This window comes from Rhipicephalus sanguineus, chromosome 5, assembly GCF_013339695.2.
Source record: "Rhipicephalus sanguineus isolate Rsan-2018 chromosome 5, BIME_Rsan_1.4, whole genome shotgun sequence".
Classification (NCBI taxonomy): domain Eukaryota; kingdom Metazoa; phylum Arthropoda; class Arachnida; order Ixodida; family Ixodidae; genus Rhipicephalus; species Rhipicephalus sanguineus.
In genome coordinates this window covers 117,780,805-117,803,511 of record NC_051180.1, presented here as the reverse complement: position 1 = coordinate 117,803,511, position 22,707 = coordinate 117,780,805, and the positions used below count along the sequence as shown (strand labels likewise).

General features: G+C 48.1%; 2 protein-coding genes and 1 non-coding gene across 3 annotated transcripts; 1 reads left to right on the top strand and 2 right to left on the bottom strand.

Annotated features, from left to right (window-relative positions):
* Positions 1 to 229: 229 nt before the first annotated feature.
* Positions 230 to 10,646, bottom strand: LOC119394200 (isoamyl acetate-hydrolyzing esterase 1 homolog). The gene is made up of 6 exons (XM_037661476.2): positions 10,551 to 10,646; positions 8,909 to 8,961; positions 7,071 to 7,290; positions 3,343 to 3,430; positions 1,915 to 2,033; positions 230 to 463 (listed from the first exon to the last, which is right to left on the bottom strand). Exons 1-6 carry the CDS (start codon positions 10,620 to 10,622, stop codon positions 260 to 262), a joined length of 756 nt encoding a protein of 251 aa, XP_037517404.1. The 5' UTR covers positions 10,623 to 10,646; the 3' UTR covers positions 230 to 259.
* Positions 10,647 to 15,467: 4,821 nt separating this feature from the next.
* LOC119395207 (U4 spliceosomal RNA) lies at positions 15,468 to 15,609 on the bottom strand. Its single transcript, XR_005184211.1, has one exon. It is a non-coding gene; the product is annotated as a U4 spliceosomal RNA (small nuclear RNA).
* Positions 15,610 to 19,182: 3,573 nt separating this feature from the next.
* LOC119392941 (uncharacterized) lies at positions 19,183 to 21,687 on the top strand. Its single transcript, XM_037659845.2, has 2 exons — positions 19,183 to 20,675; positions 21,205 to 21,687. The coding sequence occupies exons 1-2, from the start codon at positions 19,272 to 19,274 to the stop codon at positions 21,514 to 21,516; spliced, it is 1,716 nt and encodes a 571-aa protein (XP_037515773.1). The 5' UTR covers positions 19,183 to 19,271; the 3' UTR covers positions 21,517 to 21,687.
* The last annotated feature ends 1,020 nt before the right edge of the window (positions 21,688 to 22,707 follow it).

Sequence of the window (22,707 nt, the reverse complement as noted above, 5' to 3'; positions counted from 1 at the left end):
GATGGGTTTCGCCTTTGAGTAGTCTTAGGCGAATATAGGGACCCTGTGAATTTTTTTTTTCACGCACGCACCAACGCCGCAATGATGAAGTGATCGCGCAGCTCGCACGCCTTGATCAACGAGGCGCGCGGGTGGTCACGTGACCTTCTGCACCGGTTTTTCGCCGAGCGGCCCTTCTCACGAGCCGGGCCAGCTTTTTGCCTAAATAACAATGTCAGTAAACAGTAAACTGTGAACCGCAGGTCAGTGGGCGGGCGAGCTACAGACGGGCGCAGCCGCAGGTTTCCGACGCCCAAGCGGAGATCGCGTCCTCCGGTTTGTCGGGATCGAGTTCCGAGAATTCCGGGAACAACCGAGGCGCTCCGCCAACCACTTCCCTGAGCACAGGTACGAGGACGGCGGTGAGCTTGTGCGATCCGGCCGGCGACAGGTTGATGCCGTCGGATAACAGCCTACTCCAGTGCTGAAGGAGCCGTGCAAAAGATGGTGGAAAATAAATACACAGGTAAGTAGAGTCGAACGTCTTTATAACGACGTAACATGGGGAGCGTATATTAGTTCGTTATATCCGACATTCGTTGTAACAGTAGACAGAAATCGGCACCTATACGTAGGTATCGAAAATCTGGCTCGCGCCAATATCCTAGATACAGGAACGAATTATTCCAGGCTTCAAACCCATAATAAACGAGGTGATCTTTACCTGTCTCCTGGTGGTGTTTCAATCTAAACACACCGAAACATGAGAAGGTGAAATTACAACAGAACAAAGTTCGTTTGACAAAACGGGCCTGAGTTCATATTTATATGAAGAAGGATGTGACCACATTTATAACTAAAGTTTTTAATGTCATGACCATGTTCTTTCTAATACGGTTGTGAATTGTGTTACAATAACTATATTTTCCTTTTTAGGCTGCATTTAGAGTTTCGAGCCTCCCGTAAACGAAATATTTGTATATTGCTTCGTGATAGTCGATGTTAACATAATAATATCTGGGGTTCAACGTCCCAAAATCACCATATGATTATGAGAGACGCCGTAGTGGAGGGCTCCGGAAACTTCAACCACCTGGGGTTCTTTAACGTGCACCTAAATCTAAGTACACGTGCCTCAAACATTTTCGCTTCCATCGAAAATGCAGCCGCCGCGCCCGGGATTCGATCCCGCGACCTTCGAGTCAGCAGTCGAGCGCCATAACCACTAAAGACCACCGTGGCGGGGCGTGATAGTCGATGCTGCGGCGGCGCTCGCGCTTTTCGGTTTCGCTATAAACATAATGAATGTCATTGAAATGAAGCGTGGCCAACCAAAGTTCGTATTTAGTTCGCTATAACCGGTGATTCCATATATCAGTGTTCTTCATGACAAGATTAAAGTGTATAAAAGTTAGACATTGACGTGTCACACTGTATTTTGAATGCGTCTTTTTTTTCGAAGATTTGCCTTACAATGCATACAAAAGACTACTCCACCAACGCATTGATGTTAGAATGTAGCATAGAGCTAGCTGAATACAAGTTCAACAAGATTTTCGGAACATTTCACCTCGTATTACTTAGTAGAAAGAAACTCGTGCCACCAACAAAACATTTGCAGTTGAGTCAGAGAGGACATATGTTATCGCGTTGAAATAAAAAAAATTGAAGTCGAGAATGTTGCACAGAAAGCCAAGTGTGCATAACTCTTTACACTTCCTTACCGTCTTCTAACAATATCGCGATAAAATTTCGCATAGCAAAAATTTACACGGTCAACTGTTGACCAGCCGAAGAATTCTGGCACATTGTCAGAACATGGAAACAATTTATTCGCGGTATCTCGCCGCAGAAAATTCATACGTTCTTCACAGGATCGACATATTCGTATATCGCCAGACGCTGTCGAACGGAAAGATATGTCGTTATACTCACCGCGTCGTTCAGAAAGTGCGAATGTGCGTCGACAACCTTGACGCCTCTTCCCAACCCAACCATGGCGCAAGCCTTCGCGTACTTGGTGACGGAAGACGACGTTCTGACTGTGTTTCTGCCTGCAAGGTATAGAAAAGTCAGAAAAAGGAAAGGTTCAACGGAAAACTTTGAAAGAGATTATCGCAATAGGCGAAGTTTCTAGTTCCATAGTTCTACTATAGTCGTCGCCTATATATCTTCTCGTATTTCTTGCATTATGAATCGGTGACGTCACCAATCAATAAGCCCTAACACATAAGACTCTCTCCACCACGCTGCACTTTCCACCACATTCCCTCTTGACATCCTTGTGCGTATTGCGCGTCACATTGCTCAATAATGCTCTAATTGCAGATATTTTCGCTCCGTGTCTATGACACTCAGTTTCCAACATTTTTCAGCATGTTGCCACACATTCGATTAATGATTTTGTTAAATATCGCCACACGCGCTCCTTTCTTTCTATGTTTTGTGTTACCGCCACCTTACACGTGTTACCACTGCATGCCCTGCGCAAGCCGAGCCAGAATGTCTGGGGAACCTTCCAGATTGTAGTAGATCATTTTGTTAAGATCGCGCGCATGACGCGAATAGTCAAGATTATTCCAGAGCTTGCGCGACCACCAGTGATAAGGCTGGAAAGTTCAATGCGTGATGTATAAAAGACGGCGCATCCCAGCGATGATTAGTTTATCGACGGTCGACGCTCTGTTCGCCGCTATCAGTGTACAGTGTGTATTGCTGTAGTTTGACTTTACGTTTCCCGGTTACAAGTTAGGCCAAATGAAGAGTTTAATCTTGGACACGCCGACTTCTGCATTCGTCGACGTCACGACCCCGTGACAATACGATTGCCAAGAATGATGTCAAACGCAAACCAAAAATGCATAAGTGAAGGCATGTCTCTAAGAATGCCATAATTTGAAAATCAATTTTAAAAATGCCATAGATCTTCGATTTTCTTTAAACTTCCCAGAATTAAAGCCAAGCGCGTGCTCTAATTTAATCTGCAAAAACATGTTGCATTATTTTTGTGAGATCGGAGTTACAAAGCCACCAAAGTGTCCACGTTGACGTTTACGCGCAACCACTTAAATGAGCGAGCATGTATATATAGGCACAAGTTGCCATTGTCATGATTTTTAGGTCTTTAGTATTGCTAAGAGGTTTATTGGCGTTAAAATCGCCACATATTAACGTCGATAAACCTCTTAGCATGTTGACGCCGCCGACGGTCAATTTGCGCGTTTTATGAGGCATCTAAGGCTTTCGATTGCCTTAATGAATGTCCGAATAGTCCCGAGAAACACGTAAGCTGGAAAGATTTATGAAACACAGCTCGACCAAGGTTTAAATGAACCCGCTAAGTAAACTACCAGAGAGCAATACCTCGTCTCCTGCAATGGGCCAACCACAGTTGCTCGTCAATCGGGGGAGGAGTGACGAGGATGATCCTGCCGTAGGAAATGCCGCATGCCTGCAACCGAAAGAGACCGAAGGTTTCGTAAGGCCCCTGAAATGTTTACTTGAGCTGGTTTAGTAAATTACCGTTCTAGAATATGATAAATGCCACTATTACATCAAGAGAGAAGCCGCAATAACCGAACACGGGCCTTGAAGTTCGCGCAGAAGATTGACGGTTTCAGTTTACTCATTGGTAAATGAAAAAAATATGGCGCTGCGCAAATGAGCACGAGGTCCCGGTTTCATACCCCGCCGCGGCAGTTGCATTCAAATGCAAAAGTAAAAGCGTCATGTGTAATAGCACCACGTGTGTTCATGTCTCCCCGCCGTGTGCTCTTTTTAATTAATTCTTTTGCAGGCACTGCCCACACCAAAACCATGCAGTGCCAATTCGTCTAAACTGTCACGTTTGTCAATACTGTCGGCATTCGCATGGCAGTTAAATACCTGCTGACTATACAGACGAGGGCTCTGAAGCTAAATATATAGGGACCTCAGGTTTTAACGCGATAGCGTTAGAGAGCTCGTGTCGCAGAAATTCCGGTGTCAGCGTCAGCACCGTTGGTTGTGAGCGAAAAATCGTCCGTGACCGAAAAATCGAGAAAGCAAGTAAAATAAACAATAAAATCTTCGGTCCCATGGAGGATCGAACCCGGGCCGTTCGCGTGGCAAGCAGGCGTCGCACCACAAAGCCACGCTGTTACTTGCAGCTTCCTCGGAAAAAAAAAACGCTACATAAATGTCATGTAGTGAAAGGAGTCTCCTTAACCAGCGCCTCCTTCCTTAACGCATTTTGTTCGGCAGGTGTCACGACGAAAACGAGTCCATAATGCGATTTGTAGGCGCATTCGCGAGGCCATCAAACTACGTCGAAAAAGGCCGGGATAGTGCAGCCATCGCCGCTAAATACACACACGAACTTTCAAACAGCTCTAAAAATGGACAACTATGTCCATCTAGCGGAAAACATATCAAGCCAACGCAGCAAACAGCAAATGCTAGATAATGTGTTGCCATCTGTGAGGCATTGTGAGAAATGTGTCTCGACTTTTCATGGCATCCGAGAGGGCGGGCGCGCGGCGTGGATCTTGGAGGCCATGCGACACTCGCTTTAGATCAAAAACCTCTACAATTCGCGCGCGTGCGTGCGCCTGTGTCTGTGTGCGTGTGTGTGTAACGATACACATTAATAAGTATCCACTTAGTGGTCGAAGTGCGCAATAGGGGCCGGATTTCGCTAAACGTAATAAACGATTGTATGTACGTTCGGTTGAGTGGTTGACTGAACGTCGTTATTAAACCAAAATCCTTAAAGGGCCCCCAAAACAACCCCGATAATTTTTTAACATTTCAGGTGAACGCGCGCATCGAGTTCAGAATGCCATCACGACCAACTATATGCCAAACGCGGCCGCGTTCCGAGCAGCGGGCGCGCCGCAAATTCAAAGAAACAATCCATTCTCCTCTCCGGGCCTCTCAGTAATCCCCAGCGTTGGCCGTGACGTCAACGTTCGCGTCTGGTCATGTGGTCCGCAAAAATAACCTGTTTGTCTGCTCGCAGGTACGCGCGCTCGCCTCTTTTCCTCCTGGCGCGGTGAGGAGGAGCACCCAGCCAGGAGAAGAGACGAGTTGTCGAACGGAGCATAGCGAAGGAAAGAGCGAAACGAGCGAGGGCCTCTTTTGAATTTATGAAACGCGTGTAACTCCACTATTACGGCACCGTTTCGAAAAATTCTCGCGGCTGCGTGTTGACTGTAGACTCGTGCAGAACTGCAACGCCACAAATAAATTTCGACCTTTGGGTGGTTTAAAGGATTTTTAAGTGCCTCATCAGCAGTAAAACGAGCCATGTGGCACAAAAGCACATGTGACCTCGCACACAATGAGAAATACGAATCAGGGCTGCATGGTAGAATAGAAACCATTCTACCACCGAGCCACACAAGCGCTTGAAACTTATTCGGAAAAGGACGCTTACAGGTGTCATGATTTCGGTCGAGGAGTAACGTTAACAGATGCAACATTGCGTGGCGGAAGCGTGGAAACGCACCAGGCGTCACATCATGTGAATTGCATAACGAGTGAAGTTGTAAAGCTTCGCACCCATTACAAAGGGCTCGGCAATAATTCACCCTCATCAGCGACACAGCGTGCAGCTAGGTTGGTGCGCACATTGCCTTACAGATGCGCAATGGGTACTTCGCCGCTTCGCAAAATGTTGGTGAATTTTGGCTAGGGCTCCGTGTTTTCGGATAAATTCGAAAAAATCCGATAAGCACTCGCCGGTAAAATTTTTGCCAGTTCGGATTTATCCGATCAACTCCGATTCCCAAAGGCCATTTTCAACGTTCAAAAGGCATTTTCAAAGCTGAGAATCATCAACCGAAAGGAGCGCGCCTCCATTAGCGGCAGCAACCTCATAAAGTATGCTTGCGTCTATTACAACAAGCTTTAAGGTTGTATACGAAACAAGCTTAGCTGTTTTGTATTCAAGTATTTGTGCTCGTATGTATGTGTGTTTGCGCGTTCCAACCTTCCAGACATCTCAAATACACTTAGTGTGTTCGCATGTTTCCGTGTTCAGATATCATTTCATCTAAGATTTCGGAGTATTGAGAATAACAATAATAATAGGTGCTTTATTTTTCATCGAGAAGATGAGGGAGGCTGGTAGAAAAAGCTGAGAAGCAGCTTGACTAGCTCTTGCCCCCCCCCCCCCTTCAAAAAGTACACTTTGCCGAGTTCACAGCAGTGTACATCAACAGCCTTATTAACAAGGTAAATGAACAGGAAGTGAGAAAGAATGAAAGGATGGAGAAACAGGATTATCGGCAACAATGCAACGCATTTTCATTGGAAATAAAATTAATACGAAAACACTGCAACAACTTATAATGCAAAATTAAACACCGAATTTCGGAAAATTGGGGATTTACGAGAAATAAACTCCGATAAACGCCGAATTTCCTCCAAGAAAGTAATAAACTCCGAAAAACGCCCTCCGAATATCAAGAAAAATAGACTCCGAAACCCCAGAGCCCTAATTATGGCGTGCCGGATGGCTTTCGCCACCGAGCCGTCTTAGGCGAATTCGTAAGGGACCGTGTGAGTTTTTTAATGACCAAAATGAACACTGACTTATGGGGCACGCTACAGCGAAGTGCAGCGCACTTAATTCGACCACGTGGGACCCTTTAAATTTTAGCTAGCACTAGCTTTTTGAAACTCGTTGAACAGGAGATGCTGAATCCGACCCTTTATCGACAAGTGGACTTTGCGGCAGGGTAGACAACAATTACGGGTGAGAAATTGAAACTGGGACCTCATGTTTAGCAGCGTGACATCCTCTCTTCCATCACGACCAGTACTGTAATCGACCACATCGGTCAGAGCACCGGTACACGCGCCCGCGTGCGCTACTATGACGAATTTACGTAAGACACATGGGCGCCGCCACCTTGGCTGTTAAACTAATGTCGCATTACTTTTGTTTATTGCGACGTGAATAAGGTCATGAAACGTCGAATGCGCCAACCGAACCGTTTTCATGTGCATTTGTCTGCCATAGCACTGTTCGCTTAGTTGTTGAAGATACGAGATGGCCAGGTTACAAGAATGGCGGCACCGAAACCCATCAGTAAAATAGTCCATACCTGGATGTAGTCGAGCATGTGGGCCACGTTGTCGGAGTACTCATCCAGAGGCACGTGCGTTGCTTCGGGATCACGTGGGTCGGCACAGTCGCTGGTGCCCATCATGAGGACGAGCGCGGCAACACTGCGAGCGTCCTCGGGGCCCAGCACGAGGGGCAATGCATGCCTCCATGCGCGCGTGTTGTAGCCGCACAGGCCGCGAGACAGCACGTCACACCGCCTGTACGGAACAATGCATACAGCTGTGAGTGAAGGATGCCCACTGCTGTATACGTAGAGAGTGAAGATCGAAATGGTGTTGCGAATGTTTCAATTAAACCATGGCCACTGACACCCACCCAGATATACAGCTGTTAAGGGACCAGATGTCTACATCAAGCCCGTATCCGGGAATTTTTGTCGGGGGGAGGGGGGGGGGCACTTGCTCGAGGCCTCGAATATTTTAGAAAGACACCTATTTTCATTGTTTATTTTCGGTAAAACTCCCCCCCCCCCTCCTGGCTACGGGCCTGGTCTGCGTCCTGTAAAAGCAAGCTTAGCCGAAAGAAAATCCTTGGATGATGCAGCTAACGACAAAAATAGTTATTTGAACACTTTGCCCTGGTTTGACTCTGAAGTGACTCGTAAATTATGACGCAAAGGCTCATGGCAGTCCTAAAGAATTGACGTGTTGGTAACACCGACCAAAAAGCTGATTGCGAGATTAAAAGTAAAATTAGGTGGTTTTGTTCGCAGCTACATAACGAGTACTAGTGAATTGACGCACACGAATTAACGAACGCAGCGACTGCATTTTGCTTTTCGTTACTTAATACAGCGTAGTGACTTGATCTGTGTTATGTAAAAAGGAGCAAGGGGTCTAGGGTCGTCATTCATTCATTCACCGATTGATTGGTCGATTGATTGATCGATTCCCGGAAAACAGAATGACACACTGAGCACTGAGCTCTCTCTGACATTAAGGCAAAGACCAACATAAATCATACAATTGATTGATTGATTGATTGATTGATTGATTGATTGATTCATTCATTCATTCATTCATTCATTGATTGATTGATTGATTGATTGATTGATTGATTGATTGATTGATTGATTGATTGATTGATTGATTGATTGATTGATTGTCCGAATATTTATTGACCCACTGCGCTCGCTCTCACGTCAAGCCAAGGACCAACATGATTCATCCGATTAGGTGCCGCGTTTCGCCCATCAGTGGTATCAGTTGTTGCGCAAGCCAACGCGTACCGTGAGACCATTTATCTGCATACCTTTAGTCTGACCGTGTCCTTATCAGCACAGACTACGTCGATACGCATACTCGTGATAACTGCCCAGATAGCGCAGCCCGCACTGACAGGAAGCAAAAAAGTGGATCCTTGGTCACGTATGTAGCGCATGTGGCTGCGTGGACGTTTCGTCTAATTGCTTGGGCTAGAAGAGAGGGAGGGGGAGAAATAAAGGAGAGACAGGCAAGTTCACGAGAGGAAGTATCCGGTTTGCTATCCTGTACTTGTGAATGGGAATGGGAAAGGGAGGAAAAGTAAAAGAATGAAAGAGAAGAAGAATAGTCAGTGAGGACACTACCAGGTCATGACTACAACACTGTCCAAGTATACGGCATACCAACATCGTCTGTTAACAGTAACATTTTGTCGTTCACTCCCGTTTCTCGAAGAAATACCGCGCACAGATAATAGGGCTAGGTATCTAGCTAATGTAAGAGTGAAGAGACAAGTAAACGAGTCACGATCGAGAAAAGGAGACAACCGGCACAATAGCATTCGTAATCATTTTTTTTTTGAGCTTGAAATGAATATTGAACACAAACTCACCTCGAAAAGTGTTCTGCGATAACTGATCCCCAACCGCCGATGTTGAAAGACGACTGAAAACGCAAAACACCTGGTAAGCATTCCACATGCAAACGATGGGGCTTTCAAACAGGTGATCATAAAAGTTGGTACGTAAAAACGTAGGAACCTTAATTTCAAACTTATGTCGCTAGATGCAGAAAAGATAAAAGGGCCTTATACGTAACACAGGCAGTTGGTCTTGCAAACGAAGGCTTCTTCTTGAAGTGGACAGGGTGTGTTTATTTATTTATTTATTTATTTATTTATTTATTTATTTATTTATTTATTTATTTATTTATCACAGCGCCCGAGGGCATTACAAGGGGGGGGGGGGGGGGATAGAATATTTCAATATAGAATACAGATGCTAACGCTTCAACAATACAATAAAAAGGCAATTCACTGTGCACTTACGTAGTGGAACATGGGAGTACACAATCTAATGCAGGTTCGTAATACCGTTTCGTACTTACACAACCGCGCAAGTACACTAATGCTTCCCTAACACTAGGTAGACTAACATTAGTGTACACTTAGTTAACTACAAAAGAAGCCACAAAACGTCGAAAAACAGAAAAAACAGAGCGGCAGAAAACAGAGACAGAGCGCAGAGACGTGGCACTAACAACTGGCGTTTATTTCGGAAAAAACCTTCCCCCTCAGACCGTACGACGCATGCGCAGATGACAAACAAAACCAAACAACCCAAAAGCCAAAAAGCACGAACAGCTAATCTAAGCAGATCACCTCTGTGCTAGAAACAAAAATTCTTTCCTGGTAAGATAAACCGAAGCCGCACTAACGCATTTGTCTGGACCAAGTTTCCAGATATGGAATGCCTCAATAATCTCCCGTTCTCGCTGCGTCTTAGCCTTACCTAAAATTGTCACGTTATCAAACAGAGTTAACTTAGTTAACTAATACTTAGTTAACTAAGTATGTACCAACTTGCCAAACAAGCAACTCTCCTGATTAGTGTACACTAAGTACACTAATGTTTATTTATTTATTTATTTATTTATTTATTTATTTATTTATTTATTTATTTATTTATTTATTTGTTTATTTATTTTTTATTTATAGCTCAAGAAATATTGACTTTTGGACCATACAAATAAAGACAAAAACAATTTTTTTTTGTTCCCCAAACCAATTTCTCTGCAAATTGCAAAATCAAGGAAGCGAATATATTTTTGACAAATATGTTATTGTCAACTTTGACCCTGTTACTTATAGATCGAACACTTAATTGAATATATATTACTGTTAAAGACCACGCCTCCATTGTGCCACCACTCCTTACCGAAACTGGCCCATTAATCCTTTACTCTCCACTGCCTACAGGCGCTGAAATTCAGCGCTTGTTCGTCCACTTCACGGTGTCTATATCGAGTCCCCAACTCGGCAAAATTTCATTTCGGTGCAGACACGTGATTCGAGAAAGTGGCTTCGTTCTAAGACAAAGGTGGGCTATAGTTGGTTTGAATTCATTCTCAATATGTAAGTGCCCACACTACACGACGACAAAACGAAGAAGACCAGCGCTGTTCCTTGTGTATTCTTCGTTTGGACGTCTTTTAGTGTGCGCATTTAGATCAAGAATGGCTCCGTTCTTTCTCACCTGCGTCAGCGTGTCTCCAAACAGGTAGATCCGAGGCCACGCGACACGAGGAGATGACGCTGGATTTGACATCCTCGGCAATTCGTCCGCAATGCCAATAATTCCGCTGCGACGCACACAGTATACGGTCGGAGACTGCACGACTGTTCGCGGATGGCGCTATCTGGCATTACAATTGCCGGAAGCGGCGTGCAAATGTTTTATCGAACTAATTACTCTCGAATTCAGAAGGATATAGGTATAACCCTTATCTCTCAACGATCTAGATGCTGCCGGTTTTGTCATTAACAAATCCGGGTATCGCTCTCGGTCAACGACAATGTCCGCGCTTTCGACGCAGTCAGCAGCGTCGATTATTACACAGTGACCAATGATAACGCACGATACCGACTGTCGACGCGCAATATATATCGGTGTTTGTGTAATCTCTGTTGGTCACTATTTATTTGCCGGCACGAGATAAGCTCGTGATATCGACTCATCCGACACGTGCGGCGGAAATTTAGTATTTAACTGATAACAGAAGGTCGTTCCAATGATATGCCAGCGCAAACCAATTTATGATTCACTTTTAATTACTTTCGTGGCAAGTTATCAAATACTGGCCGCCGTAGCCAGAGAGAGAATAGGGGGGGGGGTGTCATACCCCCCCCCCCGGATTCTTGTTTTGATGTGTATATATGCATTGCACATTTAGAAACAAACGCACGACCATGCATAAAAAGGGGCCTGAGCTCCCTCCCCCCCCTTCCCCCCGCGCACAAAATTCCTGGCGACTGAGCATACATCTACTCATACACATGCGCACACAAAGCAGTTCGAGAAGAAAGGAAGGCGTCAGCATTAGTCTCACGGGATAAGCGTTATCGAACAAATTATACGCACGAATCTGAACGCCGACATTACGTACACCATAATTTCAGCAAGCTGCAACACAGCAAAGTCATTTCGACAGCTACAGCGCTGAACATATGTATGCCTATTGTTATGATCGGCCTGCCTGGCTTGGCGCCGCTTTGACGCATGAGACGTTGCGGCTAAGACTACCCTGGTTTCTTCCGGGTCAGCGGTTCCAGAGATGCCCCAAGAGCAGCGACAACACGAAGGTCGTTCGTCTAATATTCTCAGGTTGTCTGCGCCCCTCGTAAAACCCTTTGGGCACGCCTGACCGACTGACAGATTAGGAAGAGTTGTTGGCCGTCGAGGCGGCTTGCTTTGTCGTCAAGGTGTCCCGGACAAAGGGCCCAGCGTCTGGGAACCGTCTGCGGATGCATTTCCCACGTTCTCCGTGGCGCCTTGGTGCCGCTGTTTCCACAATTCGTGGTCTGCCTGGCGCCGCATACCCATCACTGCAACAGACTACGAAATTGACTTCCACGTAAGACTCAACGTCTTCGTGCTGTGCCGTGTAGTGCGCGGTGGGCAGCGTTTTTCCCTCGCCATGGGACGAACTGGACGTGCCTCTTTCTCCTTTCGTGGGTTGGGAAGGAGGCGGCGTTTCACCTTCCCCTTTTGGGGGCGGAGGTGAAGATGGAAATTTTCATTGGACTGTTCTGGCCTCCATTGTTTTTTCCTACAGGGAACCCTGGGAAGGCCAGGACATAAAATGCGAGCGCCGATGCGCTCCCGACAAGCTCTCACAAGTTCTCTCAAGCTCTCACAAGCTCCGAGAAGCTCCCAGAAGCTCGAGAGCTTCCATGATGCATGCTAACCCCATCATGTAGCAACACGCTACCTGTAAATAATGTAATAAACGTTACTGTTAACAGCTCCGGGCTCCTCTCCTCGACATCTCCCCGGGACTCTGGCGGGCTCCGGTCCTCTGGGCAGAACCCTGATTACATCACTATGTACTTCGTCCGCTTATATTGTGCGCTACAGGGCAATAGCTTACTTCATCAAACAAACGGGGAAAGTCAATAACGGATCTGTGCGCTATGAAAAAGAAAGATTGCCTGCTCTCTTATCATACATAGTATGCGATGCGCAAGAATGAATCATATACACTACCTACTTAAATATAAGAAGAAGGCGTGGAAGTAATCTCGGGCGGACATCCGAAAGCCTGACCGGATTGACCACTGTATAAAAAGCACAGTAATTCTCGCGCTTGGCGGCGGGAAAGCTGTGGTGTCTGGTATATAGGTTATAAAGCTTACGTTATCATATATTCTGCAGCTGTCGCAGCGTCTTGGAGGGTCAGACAGGTGTTGTCGCAGGTCATTTTATTCACGGAACTCTCCCGTGGCAGGGGTACGTGTCTTAGAAATAAGGATGAGGCGAGAGTTAGGCCGTGCTGCGAGGGGTGACGGCGGAGGATGTCGAGGCTCGGAGGAGGGGTGAATCTTCGAGAAACGCGCCAAGATGGGGAGAGGGTGGGGCTCAGTGGAGTACAAAAAAAGAGCGTGTCAATGTCAGTGTTCAGGAGTTCGCGCTTTCAGAATGGCGAACATTTCTCGTTGAAGAAACCGCCCGACGTGAGCGTCAAAACGAGAGCTGACGCGAGAACGGGCATGTCGTCGCCGAGCCAACCGCGGTGTTCGTGCAAGAGAGGTCGAATCAAAGAGCCAACTAAGGGAAGACTTGAAAAACATAGAAGTGCGATAGCCTGATGAAGGAGGGGCATCGGCTTCGCTGTTTCGACAGTGTTCGCGAAGTGGAGCTGGCTGGATTTTTTAAAGACTAAAAATGATTCTAGGGGAGGTTATTCGCCCTCTCGTTGTTACTGTAGTTATTGCCCGGAAAAGGCGTTTCGATGTGTTCGAGGTAGGTGTAGGTCCTCATCATGGGTTGTATGAGGTTCTGTTCCAACAAGTGCCGAATTCATCATCATCAACCTATCTTATGTCCACATCACTGGCGTAGCCAGGGGGGCTCAACCCTCCTTCGCCCCCTCTCCCCGGAATTTTTCGATTTTGTATGGGTATAGACCCTTTTCGAAAAAGGGCGCCCCTAGCGCCGCGCACATAAACTACAGGCTGCCGCCATTGTGAGGGCACCGCAGCAGACGACGCAGGCTTCGGCAACGTGCCAGTGCGTGACATTTCAGCACCGCCGAATCGTGAACTGTCAAACGTTTTTCGTATGGACAAGGCTCGTACCCGCCACCTACGAGGCCTTGGCTACCGCCCCGGTCGACCACCCGACTTAACGCGCTGGACGCACGGGCCTTTGCATCGACCGCTCCTGGCCTTTATCAGCGAAACTGAACTCTTTATTTTTATTTAACTTATGCCGTAGGGCATACTGGCGCCAATAAAAAAAAAAAAGAGACGGCGTGCTGCAATGGTGCAGACGTGCTGCGTTCCCATGTGTACCATCGAGGATATCGCGACGAGAACAGCGATAAGGTACGCGATAAAACTTGAAGAACAAACGCACGTGCTCTCTCTCCGTACGTGATGTCAAACGAACGGGCGGAAGGGCGCCGTTTTGTAAACGCGCTACAGAAACGGACGTGCTTATTTCACAGTGCCATGTGGCCTTGCTTTTACGAATGAATAGTCTTCTCCCGAGTGCCTGCATGCGGTGCGTTGCGATAGATTGTTTGTGCAGAAGTACTGCGAGGGTTCGTCAGGCCAGCCAGAAAAAATAAAAATGAAGTTGCGTACCGTTCATTTAGTACATACAAACAGGGGCGTAGGCAGAAATTTTTTTCCGGGGGGGGGGGCGCACCACCTTGATCTGAAGTGAGGGCGGGGCAGGCAGATGTGGTCGAGTGTCATTTTGTGCACTGTATGCCATGGCAAAAAAAACTTTCGGGGGGGGGGGCGCACGGGCCCGGTGTGCCCCCCCCTGGCTACGCCACTGCATACAAATATACCCAACGCGTGGCGTCTGGAAAATAGTTGCGTGGTGTGGCTTGCGGCAGACAGGATTTTCACCGGTTGCGGCGGTGGCATAGTTCCGCGACAGTGACGTCTTTCCTTTCCTTCGGTGAGAAGTTTGTAGTTTGTAGCTTTCGGCGAGAAGTTTGTAGCTTCGGCGAGCCTTTTTTTCTCGGTCCGGGCGCGCACGCGAGTTGGCTGTGGTCACGGTCCCGCAACCGCGGCAGTCGAGCCAAACTGCTCGTCCAACCCGTTGGAGGGTACAAAATGTTGCTCATTGTGCATCGGAAGCACCTCAGAAGTGCCAACGGAGAGTACTAAGAGCTCGTTCAAGCACGCAAACGGTGAGATTTCAGCGGGTGACCCGGAGAACTAGCCACCAACACAAACTTCACAGCACTCACACATTTGACGGCTCGCTTTCCATGCCCTCACGATGGCGCGGGCTATCCCACGCTCCTTTGCGAAGCGAAACTGACGAAAAGCTCACCGTCAGGTGGCGTATTTATGAAAAGGGTCTATATATAACGCACACATACAAACACGCGCTCGAACATACGTGAAGGATGGTTGACCCCACCCCCCCTCCTCCCCCACCGAAAAAGCATTTCTAGCCACGCCCCTAGTCCATATGACCATGATTTGGGGAAATGTGCATGTAGTGTCATCTCTCTCCGGTGGCCGCGGCGCCCTGCCGTATAGCTGAACGGGAAACATAGGCGAAAGAAGACATATCTGACGAAAAAAAACACAGTTATCAGAGGAACGGATTTTTTTTTTTGAAAAATCTAGAGACCGACTAGTAAAATTGAAGTATCGCATTACAAAACACGTGGTTTAATATTACTTTACCGCGGGGCCTCCCTCCTGTGTTTCAATAGGCAGTGTTCGTGCACTTACGTACTGTACGCCCTCTTTCGAAATGCTACTCGCCTAACTATTTCGGCAACCATGCACGACGCGCCGCACCTCCCGCTGGTTAGGCCTGGCTCCGGATTAGCAGCACCCGCAAGCTCCCTTGAAAGGACGACCGGATGTCTGGACGAACCACGAGTTCCATATTTATTCTTTCTTTATATTCGTTAACGAGGCCCCGTAGGACCGTCCAAAAATTGCCTCGGCCGACGGTATTTCACGTCGCCCAGGCGGGGTATTGGGAAAAGTTTTCAACTAGCAATAGTCGCCCCTCAGTTTCAACTTCATCGGGTACGACACCGCCTCTGCGCAGAGCTGATCGAGAATGGGTCCCCTTCCCAAGCCATCTTTCCCGCCTTTAGTAATGGCAGTGGTGGATGATGAACTTCTGCGGCTCGTAGCTTTTAAACGACTGTGGTTGTAAATGTTATTTCTCTTTACTTACTTTCCTGTGCTGTCTACACAAAAAACTGTTATCATAAATGCAGATAAAATGAAAAGACTGGCGAGCAACGCGCTATTCTTAATGTTGCATCAGGACGTTTCGAGTTACGATTTACTCTTTCCTTCACATTCTCGCCCTCATTCGTGTATTTATTTGTTTTATTAAGGCGAATGAATGAATGAATGAATGAATGAATGAATGAATGAATGAATGAATGAATGCGCAACTTTATTTTTCCCTGAGCGAAAGCCTTTAATGGCTCATCAACCGTCGGCGTCCCGCGGTGTCGGCGTCAAGACGAGTGATGCATAAATCGTCATCACGCGATGACGTCCCCAATGAGTTCATCATGACGTCACAGATCGGCAAAATTTGTGACGTCACTATGACGTCATCACGTGACATCGTCGCTTGGTCTGAAAGGGGCCCTGCAACACTTTTTCGGCATGGTCAGCAAACGCTGCCGATCGGTAGTCGAGGCTCCTAAGAACATGCGGCCTGGAATTTACAATTAATTCTCAAAATCAGCTAGATATCGCTCCCTCTTCTCTCTACAAATGATACCATATACTCAAATGACCGCGCCATATGCCCAAATTCACGGCCATTGACTGATTTGAGCATCGTGGACTGCATAGTTACTGCGCCCGCCGCGGGAGGCCGCCACGTGCCCGCGCTCGCAATCTCGCTGAAGGTTAGCCGCACGTTCAAAGAAAAAAAAAAGAGAAAAAGTGTAGGCCATGACGCGTGCGTGACGTGACTTCTTTCCGCCGTGCCATCCCTCCCTGCTTAGCTTCCAGCGCGTTCGTCGGGACGAGAGCAGAGAGAAAGAGAAGACAAATCTCTGTACTTGACGAATTCTAAAAATTTTTGCGGCGGTCGATTCGTGAGGCAATAAACTTCCTCAGTGAAGTCATTCGATAGTTACTTGAATAAATTTTGCAGGGCCCCTTTAAGGTGGGCCGATCACGGAGGCAGTGCAAAACGAGGTGAGGTGCGGACAGCTTGGAATGCCTCCGATCCTGGGGTCAGTGTAAAACCCCGATCGGTGCGGAAAGCTTTCATAAGGGGCCGGGGGAGGATACATCGACTGGGAAGAAAAAAGACGAGGGTGGCTTTCGCCTTCGAGTCGTCTTTTAGGCGAATGCATAAGGGACCCTATGAGTTTTTTTATTGTATTCTTACATAGCTATATGTAGTTTGCTTCCAGCAAACAGTGCACATGGTATTCGCAAAGTTCCGGACCGACGCGGGCTACCTGCAGCGTTGAACAGACCATGTGGGATGGCTTTGAGTAAACGTGAACCAATCTTCATAAAAGTTCATGACATACTCATCTTCAACAACCAGCGCAGAACGGACAAGGGGCAAGATGGATTACCAACTAGCCCAATCTCAAACTATGCTTCATGACATAACCAAACCATCGCTTGCGCGTTTGTTCCTTCAAGAGGTTACGGCCGCGCACAGCCAATATCTAGTGAGAACCGACGGATCATAACATTGCTTCTAATGACCACTGAGAATCAACGCTATCATATGGCGGAAAAAGCCAGATTTTTTTTAATACGCAACAATAAAAGGTGCAGTTTTGAAAATTTTCCAGCGTGTTATCATAAGGGTTGTCAGAATTTTAGGCAAACATAAGCGACACCTGGCATCGCAAGCTTACAAATTATCCCGAAAAAAGAAGTGTTAATCTAGGCCCCCGAGAATGTGAATGTCTACTGGCGCTCGATCGGCGGACAACTTCAGAGGCCACGGACCCTCAGTTTCGATTTCGGCGGTCTCCACTAGAGGCGCTGTTCAGACCCTTAGATTCAGTAAAGAAGAACAATGCACATGCTGTGGGGATGATAAGAAAACGACGGAGCATGTTCTGACTAAATGTCGAGATATCCACCCAGGTGTGCGTTTGGGCACGAGCTTACATGAAGCCTTGGGTTTTCGGGACAACATTGGAAAGCTGAACAAGCCCGCGATAGAAATAAGTAAGAGACGGTTAAAGTATTGGTGACAGAAAACTAGAGAGAAAGAACAAGAATAAATAGTGGGAAAAGTAAGGACATTCTGCCATAAGAGGCAGAGAACTGGTCTGTGAATTTGTTTTTGTTTTTTTCTATAGTAAGATTGATTTCATCGTAGTAGACAGGGCATTACGCCAACGTAAAAAAAAAGGGGGGGGGGAGTAAAAAAAAGCTTTTTTTTTTGTCGGCCTGGTGGCACACATGTCACCGCCCCCTTGTCAAGGGGACGCTCATAGCATCCATCCATCCATCCTCACTGTCAAATTTTCTCTATTTCACACATTTCACGTTACTTTTTGTAGCAATACGCAGCAACTGAAGCTAGTTTTAAGAAACAAAAAAAAAACAATACAGCTATGACAAGTTACACTAAAATATAAAAACGCTTCATCTAAAAGGTGCGATTCGAACCCGGACATTTCGAGTGGGAACCGGGCATTCTGCCTCTGCACCACTTTGGTGGAGCCGCACGCGATTATTAAAGGGCCCCTAAACCACCAACAGACGCCCGCGTGCTCCTCTCCGTGCCTTTCCTCTATCGACAACAGCCGTCATGACGTCACCTGTGTGATTAGGTGCCGTCGCGAGCAAGAGACGCTGTCAGTGGGCGAACCCAGAGCCTGTTTTCTGCTAGCAGATGCGCGCGCTTCTTGCGTTTCCAACTCGGACGCTGAGGAAGGGCACTCGGAGAAGTGGATAGACGAGCCGACGGACGCAGTCTAGCGAGGGAAAGAACGAAACGAGAAAACGTGTGCAACTCCGCCAGCGTTCGCTGTAGACTCGTGCACAACTGCAATGCCACAACTAAATTTGGACCTCTGGGTGGTTTACGGGCCCTTTAAACGACAACCTATTGCAGACTACCGATCGCTACGCCCCAAGCGGCTTGACCCTGTTTGGGCTTCACTTTTCGAAAGCTCGTTCCGAGCACTCCCCTGGGGAGCTCACGCGGAGCGATGCCTTATGCCATGTTCTATGCTATTCTTATCATCCACCACTCGCGCCTGGCTGATCGCGTTGATAATGCGGACGGACCGTCGCTCTGACTACTGGCCAAGCGCGAAAAGCATGAAAAGCATAGGAATCAGAAATAGCATCGTTCCGCGATTGTACCCCTATTACAGTAAGCTCTAGTAGCGTCTTTCAGTAATGAGCCATGATGGTAGCGACTGGCGGAAGAACTTGTTCGTGACTCTCGTTATAGTAGGTTAGACACAATGTTGCATGCAGCTTGCGCAGAAAATTCTTTGCAGAGTAACAACAGAAAATTCGACACGCGCGACCCTTTAGAGCTCATCGAAATATTTCATTTGCCCCCTTCGAAAACGATGACAAGACCACCACCCCTGCATGACGTCACGTTCTGTAACTCGTATATATATATCACGCCACCAATGAACGTCATCTGAAAAGTTCCGTGCACGTGAATCTTGGCTCACAACCCGAACCTGTCATTCAACTAACGTGAACAGTTCGACGAACAAGAGGCATTCGAGTGACCACCGAAATGACGGTGCGTCTGCGCCCTAATCTTGGGATCGACAGCCTGGTCGAGCAGCTGGAAAACGTCGGTGCGACATCGGACGTAAGCGAACTGGACCTTACGAATTGCATTCTTCTTCAGCCCTACCAGCTGATTTCACACATCAACGAATGCACGCATCTAAGATCCTTGCGGTGCCTAAACTGCGCCCTCAAGCCGAGCGACCTCCTCATGTTAATGCTGCAGCGGCTGCGGCACCTTGTCGAAGTCGAGTTCTCCCTGGTGTCCGAGACGGGCGCGGAGGTCGAGTTGGAGCGCATGCGAGAAATAGAGTCGCAAGGTGAGAACGGCCCTTCCACCGTGCGCCGCATGTACGTAGAAGTGGGCAACGACCAAAACTTCCCGCTCCTCTCGAAGCTTCTGCGCTTCTGTCCGAAGATGGATGATCTGCACGTGCATTTCTTGCGTGGAGCCTTCTGGGCGGCTCTTCTGGAGTGCCGCTCCATCCTTGCAGAGGGCGTCCTTTTGGAAACATTCACGTTCACCTCTGAACTGCCGCCGTTCTGTCAGGTCGAGCCGATCGCCCCATTGGACTTCACTGGCTTCGCCGCCGTCTGTGCCAACGTTAGCCACAGGAAGTCGATCCCATCGTGGAGCTGCGTTCGACTCCGTGACCTCGCATACGGTTGCAGTAAACGACAAGTCTTGCCGTTCCAGGTGGTCGTCATTGCCGTCGACTGCGCCGAAGGAGACGCGGCATGGTGGATTCGCCTGGCCGGTCTCGGGCACGTCTGGGAGGACGTGCGCAAACTTTGTCTTACGCTACTGCCCGCAGACTCCTCTAGCGTAGTTTACCCGACGGCAGGCGGCGCATACCGCGGCAGCCTTCGTCACTTCTTCAACACGGCACTCAGGGACATCGTCGAGCTTAACTTGAGCTCGTTCCATTTCGGCCCTGATCTCGACTTTACCCAACTGCTTCAGGATGGGTCGCTGAAGAAACTGCAGTCGCTCTCGGCGTCGCCTTGCGGACTTCGCCGACCTTCAGCTCTGCGACGTCTAGCTCAAAGCTGCCCCGACTTTAAAGAACTTGACATGCGCATTGACGTAAGGGACTACATTTCTCGGTGTGCTGGCTGCTTCGGCAAGTACTCGATTGACCCTGAAGATGTGATAGAAATACGCAACGGCGCCGAGGCCGCATTTCGCCGTGGTCTTGCGAGGATGACCTTGGCCAACGTGCATGGCAACGTGTGTTTGTGGTTCATCAAGAGCTGCAGCCCTACGACCGCAGTGCGGCTCTCCAACTGCTCCTCGCCCGCCAACCTAAACTACGCGCTTTTCGTTGCCCTTCTCGCGAACAGCAGCGCGCTGGAATGTCTCGTGCTTCGCGGCGACCATCTGGATTTCACCGAAGCGTATTTGCTGGTATGTCTGCTTGTTTAGTCAAATCGTCATCTCGTTGCCACGATGAAGGCGATATCGCAGATTCCGTATTCTAAACTTGTTGGCGACACCGGAAGTGATGCATTTCTTGCTGCTTTCATACCGTGCCTTGGGCACGTAAAATCCCAGATATTATTCCTTGTTACTTCAGTCGCTGTTGCAGCTTTGTTACGGCATAGTTGTGGGCTTACGAACCCTAGCTGACGGTCTGTATAATGGCACAAGAAAACAATGCTTTCTATAACGCTGTTTCGCAAAAAAATACACTACCGACTGATGTTCCATCGTTGTTAGTCACTTAAGGTGACAAACTATTAGCTTCATTTAGGTTTTCTAGGGCTTAGCGCTATATCTGAATACGCATACTTTATTCTTAACCTTACCACAGGCCGCAAGATCTAAAGCCAATAGATACGAGCATAGAACTGGAATCGCTGTTGGAACGCTTCCGATATGTGCTCTTCCCTGAAGCAGTACATTTCGTTAGCGTTTGCATACTGTTCTACCGCAGGACAACCTTTCCCGTGTTGCCAGCCTGGCGTACTTGTACCTTTTATCGGCGGCGCCCCTATCGGACGATGCAGCCGGGATGTCCGTGCGTACCCTATGTACCAGCCTACCTCGTCTCATGCTCCTGCACGTCCACTACCGAAGTTCTGCCGCCGCAGATACCGACAAGAGGATCACGTGGATGCGGAGAGCGGACAATCCAGAAGGCTTCGGCGTTCTAGTTCCAAACGGTCCCTGCTTCCAGTGTTGTTCGACGGCTACGTTTATAGGACTTGCCAAGCCGCTGAACCGTGACTTCGAACCTATTCTGTAGTTTAAGGCTCGGCGAAGATTTTTCAATTGCTGGATGCGAGTTCTGGACTGTAAAAAAAATTCTGCCCTTTAAGGCGTCTTTACAATAAAGATGCCGTGGTCGCATGCACACGGTTAAACCAAGCTTGTCGAGACAATAGCAGCAACTACTGCGGAAAGCATGCCACGGCGGTGTCCCTGCAGCGCGGCAAGCAGCGGCACGCTGTCCACATTTCTCTTCGGACTGCCGGCGCGGTAGTCACGTGACAGGAGTTGAGGCATCGATGCGCTCGCTGACCGATGGAGAGGGGTGCGCGGGAGAACAAACCGACACTGCGCATGTCCGTTGCTATGACGACGCACGTGCGAGGAGTCCACGTTGATTGCTGAAATAACGTTCCAGAAACCTCGTAATGACTGTTTTGTTCCAAGGACATGCGTATTTTGAAAGAAAATCGCGTTGCAGTGGTCCGCACACCGTTAACGCACTTCAAATCGCCCGCATGAAAAGGCCTCCTTACGTAACGTTTCCGTTTCCCAACGTTGCCCGTCTTTACTTCCCGGCAGCCGACGCTGCGGTTTTCTTGGCTGTTTAGCACACTGTCGTAGAGGCACGGCTCTCTGCGACATCGGCGTAGGGGTTTATTCGCGGCACCCATTGGAAAGTCACGTCGGTTTCTTTTCCGGTGCTGCTGTCGCTCAAGCCGGCGCACACCATTCAGGCATCCGGCAACATAGCAGAGACGCGGAATTTTGTCGAACTTTCCGTTAGAACGACATTCATGAGCATGCAAAGCACACGCAACATTACGCGATAACAAAACTATACCGCTGAGACGCACGACCGCGCGAGCGGAGAGCAGCCCGGACACGCCGCGGTGGTCTGTTATTGGCCTGGTGTGCTACCGATGGCGGCGCTGCGAACGGCGCCTGTATGACGTCAGAGCGGGGATTCGCGCGCTGTCGTCTGCTACGTAGGCCCAGCGCCGTGTTGTGGTAAATCTCAACAAAAAAATTCGGCAGATCCCACGCACTGTGGGAATCGATGTAATGCGAAGCAGCTAGCAAAGAACTGCATACATCGCATTGTTCATCTTTGAGCCAAATGAAATCATTCATGCCATGGCATCTAGTCCACCATATATCGCATGTTTGCCATGCACGCATGCATGCACAATCTAGTACACACCATGACAATGAAACGTATATTCTG

Coding starts and splice junctions, on each gene's coding strand:
- LOC119394200 (XM_037661476.2), bottom strand. CDS start 10,622: ATGTCAAATCCAGCGTCATCTCCTCGTGTCGCGTGGCCTCGGATCTAC. Junction 8,962..10,550: donor TTGGAGACACGCTGACGCAG/GTGAGAAAGAAC, acceptor TTGCGTTTTCAG/TCGTCTTTCAACATCGGCGG. Junction 464..1,914: donor CGCACTTTCTGAACGACGCG/GTGAGTATAACG, acceptor CGGCTCCTTCAG/CACTGGAGTAGGCTGTTATC.
- LOC119392941 (XM_037659845.2), top strand. CDS start 19,272: ATGACGGTGCGTCTGCGCCCTAATCTTGGGATCGACAGCCTGGTCGAG. Junction 20,676..21,204: donor TCACCGAAGCGTATTTGCTG/GTATGTCTGCTT, acceptor GTTCTACCGCAG/GACAACCTTTCCCGTGTTGC.